Source organism: Gorilla gorilla, chromosome X (assembly GCF_029281585.2).
Source record: "Gorilla gorilla gorilla isolate KB3781 chromosome X, NHGRI_mGorGor1-v2.1_pri, whole genome shotgun sequence".
In the NCBI taxonomy this organism is placed as follows: Eukaryota; Metazoa; Chordata; class Mammalia; order Primates; family Hominidae; genus Gorilla; species Gorilla gorilla.
In genome coordinates, this window is record NC_073247.2 from 131,693,593 (window position 1) to 131,702,644 (window position 9,052).

General features: G+C 45.9%; 1 protein-coding gene across 1 annotated transcript; it reads left to right on the top strand.

Annotated features, from left to right (window-relative positions):
* Nucleotides 1–523: 523 nt before the first annotated feature.
* On the top strand, nt 524–4,177 carry LOC129530028 (homeobox protein ESX1-like). Its single transcript, XM_055376239.2, has 3 exons — nt 524–1,033; nt 1,269–1,603; nt 2,403–4,177. Exons 1-2 carry the CDS (start codon nt 949–951, stop codon nt 1,580–1,582), a joined length of 399 nt encoding a protein of 132 aa, XP_055232214.1. The 5' UTR covers nt 524–948; the 3' UTR covers nt 1,583–1,603; nt 2,403–4,177.
* The last annotated feature ends 4,875 nt before the right edge of the window (nt 4,178–9,052 follow it).

Genomic DNA, 9,052 nt, shown 5'->3' on the forward strand with positions numbered 1-9,052 from the left:
CCCAGCATAGCTTAGCAGACATTGCATGCTCCACAGTCGCGTCTAGCGCCAAAGGAAGGGCCACTTGCAGTGTAAGCCTTCTGGGATGCACTAAACACCAGGCAGGGTTCTATGTGTACTCTGACGTGGAGTACCTGGAGCTTTTGCAAGGGGCGTGTTAGGTTTCTTGCAACTTGCACCTGAGCATCCAGAGTGCTCTGCAAATCCCAGCCCCAAACTTCCGCTTCCACAGATCTCCTGGAGAGCGTGGCGCACTCAACTTTCTGGACATTGCTGCAAAAACCTAGCATGCAGCCTCTGACTTCATCATTTCATCTTAATTACGGTCCGATTCGCGGACTTTGGGTGGGAACAGACCAGAACTAGAGAGACTCATCCATTAGTTACTAACTACCCAGAAGGGAGAGCGGTGCTGGCAGTCCAAATTGCAAGGTGCGCTGCCTTCAGCGTGCGGCGTCTTCGCCCTGGAGAAGCATCACGCCGGCCCGCCTGCCTCCAGGGCCACACGGAAACGTGTTCTGCAAACTTTCTCCAAGGGCTCGGGGGCTAGATTGGGTCTCGCTCCGCTGCCTCTCCCCCTGCCTCAATTTCGACTCGTGCCAGACAGCTCAGCCCCTCCCTCTGGCAGTCACCCCGCCCGGAGTGGGAGTGGTCAACGAAGCTGCAAAATGGATCGCAGGTCCCCACACACGTCCGACCCCTCCCCGCGCCCTGACCACGAACGCATCCCTGACTTAACCGCCACACTCGGGCCGTGAGCGCCTGCCAGCAGGGCCTTCCGCCACACACACACAGACACCGCAAGCAGCGGCGACCAGGGCAGGAGCCCATTCCCCGCCACCTGCAGGCGTCGGACCCGAAGTCCACGAGCCGGAACTCAGAGCAGGAGCCGAAGGACCCCAGCGCAGAATCCGTGGAGGCGCACGGCTTCATCCACCGCGCTCCCAGATGGGGTCCCAGCCCAGATCCAGCCACGAAGACACAGGCGACCCCGGCCTGGGTTTCCTGTTCCATGAGCTCCAGGAAGGCGACAGTCAGTGCTTGTCTGGGGACCCGGACCGGTGCTTTGGGGAACTCCCCCGGAGGGAGAGAGTTTGGGGAACTCTCCCGAGAAGGGAACTTTCCCGGAGAGCGGGGCGTGGACCGGACGCTGCTGCGCCTCCTCTCTCAGGCCGCGGTTCTATGCTGCCCTGTGCCCGCGCCAAACGCCCTGATCTCTCTCTGTCTCTCTCCTCTCTCAATCTCTCTTTGCCTTTCCTCCTTTCCAGATGCGAAGGCTGTAGGGACTTTGGTGATTGAAGCTGGAGGAGACGAGGAGAAGAAAATACGGTCCAAACCCGAGCAGGGAGCTGGAGCAGAAGAAGAAAGTCACTTCTGTGCGGGAGCTGCCGACCCCACGATCAAGGATAACCAGAAGCGCGGCGGTGGCGACCAGGAGCCCTCGCAGCAGCAGCCTGAGGCTTCCAGCCCAGGACTCCTCCGCGGAGGAGCCACAACCCCAATATTAGCGGCGTCTCTTCAGCCCCAGTGCGTTCAGCAGGTTGCACCTGAAGGAGCTAGACAGCATTTTCCCACGCTCTGAATATCCCGACGTGTTCGCTCGGTAAGCGGCTTGCTCTGGAGCTTCCCAGTTCCCAGGACTCTGGGGCTCTTCCCTGGACGCCTTTGGCTCTACCCATGTCTCTTTACCAGGCTCCAGTGCCAAGAGCTATTTAGGGGGCTCAAGGCCACTGGCTCAGGGCCGCTCTTGAGCTGTGGGATGCGGGCGATAGCAACTGGGCATCAAGGTATTTTTCAAGCAGTATAGATACGAATCAAGTTAAATATTTGCATTAAAATTATTAATCTTCGGGCTGGTGCTGTGGCTCATGCCTGTAATTCCAGCGCTCTGGGAGGGCAAGTCAGGAGGATCACTTGAGTCCAGGCGTTCAGGGCCAGGCTGACCAATATAGTGAGACTTCATCTCTACAAAAAATTTTGTAACATTAGCTGGGCATATTAGCAGCACGCACCCGTAATCCAAGGTGCTCTGGAGGATCGCTTGAGCCCAGAGTTCAAGGCTTCAGTGAACTGTGATCTGGCCACTGCCCTCCAGCCTGTGCTACAGAGCTAGACCCTGTCTCTAAAATTAGATACATAGATAAATTACATGAATAGATGACAGATAGATAGAGATAGAAAAATCTTGAATCCTAAGTGTTTTAGCTCTCTCTGAAATTCTGCACACAAAGGAAAACCATCCCCTACCTAATGCAAACCTGGGGCTATTTTTAGGTATCACAGAAAAATGTGCAAGAGCAGTTGGGAGGCTAGACATTTTCAAACTGGTATGAAATGTTCATAGGTGTATTTCGTTTCATCCACAATTCCAAATACTGAATTTTTGTAGTTTTCTTTCCCAGAAAGCAGCTTGCAATCTGCATGGATGTGAGTGAAGCCGAAGTGGAAGCCATTAAGCCTGATGAAAGCAATTGGTCAGAGTAGCCACTCTCTGAAACCTGCCTCAGTCCTTGAATACCTTTGTCCTACACATTCTCCAATTGGCCTGTTTTTGTTGCCTTTTCTATGTTTGCCAAGTGAGTTTTGAACTTTAGTGGGGGAATAATGGGATACGTAAACCTTAGCCTATGGAAATTTCCCATTACCAGAGGGAATATGCTTTCTAATGCGAAACAGAACTAAACTGTTACTTCTATTTCCTGTACAAGGTTAAGTGTAAATAAAGTTCCATTCCTTCTAACAATGGTATCCTTTAGAGAACACTTCTGTGTGGAGTTATGTTGGGACTGAGTCTGACTTGAGGAGTTTGCAAATTAATGCACCAAGGACCCATATTGTGAGAAGGTTCAACTGTATTTAAAATATTTAAACCAGGCTATGTTCTTAGCTAAATGACCAAATTTATAAATATTCAGGCATTGGGGTAAGGGAATAAGTTACATACAGAAAGAACACATTATATGAGTAATTAATGTATGTTTAGTTTCACTGAGACTTATGGGGAGGACATAGCTTAAAAGTCCAAGTGCCTGGTAGTCCTGCTGTTGTTTTTAAGGGTCTGATGAAGCCATGTAGAAAGTGGCAGCCTGCAATTTTGATTTTCTCCAATACTTTTATTTGTAAGCCGGAATACACTGCTAATATACTTGCATTACACTGGGGGTGTGGGGGGGCAGGTTTGCAAACAGGAAATTTGTTTAAAAATTGGAATAAAAAAGAACAATTTTGAAAAAGTTTTCACTTAACTAAGAAGGGTGAAAAGGTTAAAGAAAAACTGCATACACTCAAATATATACCTTGAAGATATGGCACAAATGGAGCTCTATGAGGGAATATTCTCTTTAGGAATTTCTGACAACTAAGGATTTTTTTTTATGTTACTGTTTTAAACTGGTGGGTTTTATGTAATTTGTTTGGTGGTGGGGTGGGGCACGCTCAATTTAGACCAGGTTCTTACCTGTGCTAATTTGAAATGGTTTTTCATTTTCCCAGGCAGTGGTGATTAATTTGTAGGTCATGAGATCAAGAAATTACTAAGATTACTTCAGTATTATTGACTGAGTATATTTTCAAAACAAAAAGAAAATCCAGGATTAGGTTATGAGCAGTGCTGTGCAGTTCATGTGAGTGCAGTGATGGGCCCCCCATGACTAAGCCTTTTTTTTCAGACCATCTTTTTCACTCTCAAGAGTTTTCAGAGTATGAAGTCTGGCCCAGTGGCTCACGCCTGTAATCCCAGCAATTTGGGAGGCCAAGGCAGGCAGATCACGCGAGGTCAGGAGTTCGAGACCAGCCTGGCCAACATGGTGAAACCCCATGGTGAAAATACAAAAATTACCTGGACTTGGTAGCGCACCACTGTAGTCCCACCTACTAGGTGTAGCATGAGGCAGGTGGATCGCTTGAACCTGACAGGCAGAGGTTGCAGTGAGCCAAGATCGTGCCACTGCACTCTAAATCTGGGTGACAGAGCAAGACCCTGTCTCAAAAAAAAAAATTTTTTTTTCAGAGGATGAATGGCCCCTTAGGCATCCTTTATGAAACCTGATTAAAGATCCAGCCTGCTCCTATTGATGTAGTTACTTCAGACTGAAGATGGGCTTTTCAAACGGGGTTGCAGTGTGTGAAGATCTGGCCATTGCACTCCAGCCTGGGTGACAGAGTGAGACTCCGTCTCAAAAACCACAACAAAAAAGAAACTTTAGAAAGCAAAACCCCCAATTTTTTTGATTACTATAGAATGCAGAAGCTCCTGGACTTTTCCCGAGATTGTGTTCATAACTTTTCAGCTGAAACTAACATCTGCGAAGACCATCTATCTTGGGTGAACCTATTTTCTGGTAAACAGTGTTAAATATTTTTTAATAAATAAAAATTTTAAACTTGTATTAGAACAGTTAATTTCTCGTCTTTGCCTTTTTTCCTTTTTTAATATGTTTTTTAAATCCCTTTTGAGAGATGAGATCTGACTATGTTGCCCAGACTGGTTTTGAACTCCTGAGCTCAAACAATCCTCTCACCTCGGTTTCCAGAAGTGCCGGGATTACTGGCCTGGGCGATCACACCTGGCCTGGTTGTTGCCTTTGCAATATTTGAAGTACATTTTAAAATACATGCGTTTTGTGGGATTACTTTTAAAAGAACTCTCTGTTTTGAAATTTAGATTGAGTGGAAACTATTATCTAAAGCATTATTTTTTACTATTTCCTCTGCCCCACGCCTTAGTTCTTCTGGAACTTCGAAGAACTAGAGAGACATTAAAAATAGTACATATGTCGGTGAGTTGCCGTGGCTCCGTTCAAGCGATGCCGGGGGGTGGATCGCATGAGCCCAGGAGTTTGAGACAAGCCTGGGCAACATGGTGAAACCACAGCTCCACTAAAAGTACAAAAATCAGCTGGGCATGGTGGTGCATGCCTGTAGTCCCAGCTACAGGGGAGGCTGAGGTGGGAGGATCCCTTGAGCCTAGGAGGTGGAAGTTGCAGTGAGGTGAGACCGGGCCACTGCACTCCAGCCTGGACGACGGAGTGAGACCCTGAGTCAAAAACAAAAACAAAACAGACAAACAAGTAAATACATGTCTCTTGAAGACTCCATCACTTATGGGAAATGGTATTCACTATTCTTTTCCTGAGCATGAAAAAAATGTTCTGTTAGTGTGTGTCAAATTGAATGTTAGTGTTTACTGCATGCTTTGTGTGGAGTATTTCTTTGGCTTTCAATTGCAATATGGCAAAACCATGTGCTCAACTGGGACAAAGGTTAGAAGAGGTCAGAACTCGGTCTGATGGTGTCCTGTGGCTTTTATTTCTATAGATTCTGTAGTTCTGTTTAGAGGGTACCTACAGCATTGAGGAAGCTGATGTTTAAAAAGAACAGGTGCCACATTGGGAAATAAGAAATGTTGGTTTCTGGCCGCGTGTGGTGGCTCACGCCTGTAATCCCAGCACTTTGGGAGGCTGAGGCAGGCGGATCACGAGGTCAGGAGATCGAGACCATCCTGGCTAACAAGGTGAAATCCCGTCTCTACTAAAAATACACAAAAAATAGCCGGGCTTGGTGGCGGGCGCCTGTAGTCCCAGCTACACGGGAGGCTGAGGCAGGAGAATGGTGTGAACCCGGGAGGCGGAGCCTGCAGTGAGCCCAGATCGCACCACTGCACTCCCGCCTGGGTGACAGAGTGAGACTCCGACTCAAAAAAAAAAAAAAAAAAAAAAGGAAATGTTGGTTTCAAAATTATCTGGTGAGGATGGCAGTGGGCATACACAGGCGCATTCCTAGATGTTCCCCAATTCAGTCAGGCGCTGGGGGCTCTGGGTATCAATAATCTCCTCTCTGTGCAGAAGTCCCACATTACATGCAATTGCTTTGCTGACATTTCATATCCACAACTGTGAAGTTCGCAGAGTGAGATAGTGGACAACACAGCAACAAATGCATGCTTTCCTAAGAAAACAGAGCCTCGCTTTACACTGGGAACACATACGTGCTGTGAAACTGGACTTTGATTTAACCCCTGCGAGAGGAAATTCTGATGGAACTGTGGCACTTATCTTAGTAATCACTTCATAGTGCAGCCTTGGTGCTCACAATTAACCACTTTTAATAGCCAACGAGAAGTCTTGCATTGCTAGAGGTTGCTCATAAGCAAAGGCTGTATTGAGAAGAACTTAATGTTTCTTAAAAAATGGGCCTGGCTTCCTTCACCCTCCCATTTTTGTTTTTGTTGTTTTCTACTCTGGTAGTTGCACAGGAAGAAGACACCATGATCAAATGACTGCCTATTCCAGTGAATGATGAGTCTAGATTACTGCTCAGGGGACCATCTCCTTGATTCCAGTGCCAATAACCCCAAAGATGCCCTTTCTATTTTTAATTAGCAGGAATTCGAGATCTCTTAAGGATGAAGAGAGCAACAAAATACATTGGACAGTGTGATTGTCCGTTTTGAATTGGGGAAGGTGCAATAATATGCCTTCTGGGCTGGGGATGGGGGAGAAAAGGGAGAACAGCTTCATTCTGGCTTTGGTGGAGTCTCATCTCATGATTCTTCTGAAGCAGCAGGACCTTTGGGCCAGAATGACTCCTATTCCCCTGTGTCCCCCACAAAAAGGGAGGGCGGTGGACAGAATTTGGAGCATGTCGAATCAATGCTTAGCTGTTGCCTTCCCATAAATACTGAGTAGCCGCTTAGGAAGCTTCCCCTAGAGTCCGGAGTTGGGCATGGATGTTCCTATTAACATTGATGGGTCCCTATTCTGTCTGAAAAAAAGGGCCAAACTAGTTCTAAATTCACTAAAAGTCACCCGCACCAGCTCTGCAGCTCCTTTCCATCACTGCCCTCACACAAACTGCAGAGCGAGGCTCATAACCTCATCCTGGATTTTGTTTTCGTTTTGGAAAATTCTCTCTTAATAAAACTTAAGTAATCTTAGAAATCTTTTGATCCCGTGACCTACAAATTAATCATCACTGCCTGGGAAAATGAAAACGTATTTCAAATAAGCACAGGTAAGAATCTGGTTTAAATTGAGCGTGCTCCCCATCACCAAACAAATTTCATAAAACCCACCTCTTTAGACAGTCCCATCAAAATAATTCCTCAAGAGAATATTCACTCATAAAGTTCAATTTGTGCCATTTCTTCAAGGTATATATGTAAGTGTATGCCATTCTTCTTTAACCTTTTCACCCTTCTTAGGTGACTGGAACCTTATTCAAAATTGTTCTTGTTTGTTCCAATTTTTAGGCAAATTTGCAGTTTGCAAACCTGTCTCCCCCCGACCCCCACTGTAATGTGCGTATTTTAGCAGTGTTTTCAGGTTGACACATCGAAGCATTCCAGAAAATTACAATTTCAGGTAGCCACTTTCTACATGTCTTCATCAGACACTTCGAAAAAATAGCAGGACCACCAGGCACTTGGACTTTTAAGCTATCTCCTCCCCATCAGTCTCAGTGAAACTAAACGTACTTAATTACTCATATAGTGTGTTGTCTGTGTGTGTGACTTAGTCCCTTAACCCAATGCCCGAATATTTATAAACTCACTCACTGAGCTAAGAACATAACTTGGTTTAAATATTTTAAATACAGTTGAAGCTTCTCACATCGTAGCTCTTTGGTGCATTAATTTGCATACTTCTAAGTCAGACTCAGTCCCAAGATACCTCCACACAGAAGTAGTCTCTAAAGGATACTATTGTTAGAAGGAACCGAACTTTGTTTATTCTTAATTTTGTACAGGAAATAGAAGTAGCAGTTTGGTATGTATAGTTTTATTTTTCCATTAGAAAGCATATTCCCTCTGGTAATGTGTAATTTCCATAAGCTGGGGTTTCCTTATCCCATTTTTCACCCTCTAAAGTTCAGAACTCACTTTGCAAACACAGAAAAGGCAACAAAAATAGGCCAACTTGAGAATGTGTAGGACAAAGGCATCAAAGGACTGAAGCAGGTTTCAGAGTGGCTACTCTGACCAGTTGCTTTCATCAGGCTTACTGGCTTCCACTTCGACTTCACTTACACCCATGCATATTGTAAGCTCCTTTCTGGGGCAGAAAACCACAAACGTTCAGTATTTAAACTTTTTCAGAATTGTGGATGAAATGAAATACACTGATGAACGTTTCATACCGGTTTGAAAATGTCTATCCTCTCAACCGCTCCAGCATATTTTTCTGTGATACCTAGCCCCAGGCTTGCATTAGGGATGGCTGTCCTTGGTGTGCAGAATTTAAAAGAGCACTAAAACACTCAGGATTCAAGATATCTCTTTCTATTTAACTGTCCACCTATCTATTTAATTTTAGAGGTAGGGTCTAGCTCTGTTGACCAGGCTGGAGGAGGGGTGACACAATCATGGTTCACTGAACCCACGAACACCTGGGGTCAAGCGATCCTACGGAGTAGCTGAGACTACAGGTGTGTGCCACCATGCCGGTCTAATTTTTTAATTTTTAATTAATTAATTAATTAATTAATTAATTTTTTGAGACGGAGTCTTGCTCTGTCGCCCAGGCTGGAGTGCAGTGGCGCTATCTCAGCTCACTGTAAGCTCCGCCTCCCAGGTTCACGCCATTCTCCTGCCTCAGCCTCCCGAGCGGCTGGGACTACAGGCGCCTGCCACCACGCCCGGCTAATTTTTAAAAATATTTTTAGTAGAGACGGGGTTTCACCGTGTTAGCCAGGATGGTCTCGATCTCCTGACCTTGTGATCCGCCCGCCTCGGCCTCCCAAAGTGCTGGGATTACAGGCTTGAGCCACCGCACCCGCCCTAATTTTTTAAATTTTTACGTAGCGACAGAGTATCATTATACTGCTCAGGCTGGTCTTGAACGCCTGGACTCAAATGATCCTCCTGCCTCGGCCTCCCAGAGTGCTAGGATTACAGGCATGAGCCACCGAACCAGCCCGAAGATTAACAAATGTTAAGGCATTATTTTAAAAATCAAGACCAATGAAAAAAATCCACAGTAACCAAATTGTTAAAATGTTCAATAAAGGCAAGATCCAACCGTGTAGGACTCACTCTCCTCACCCTGATGTCAAT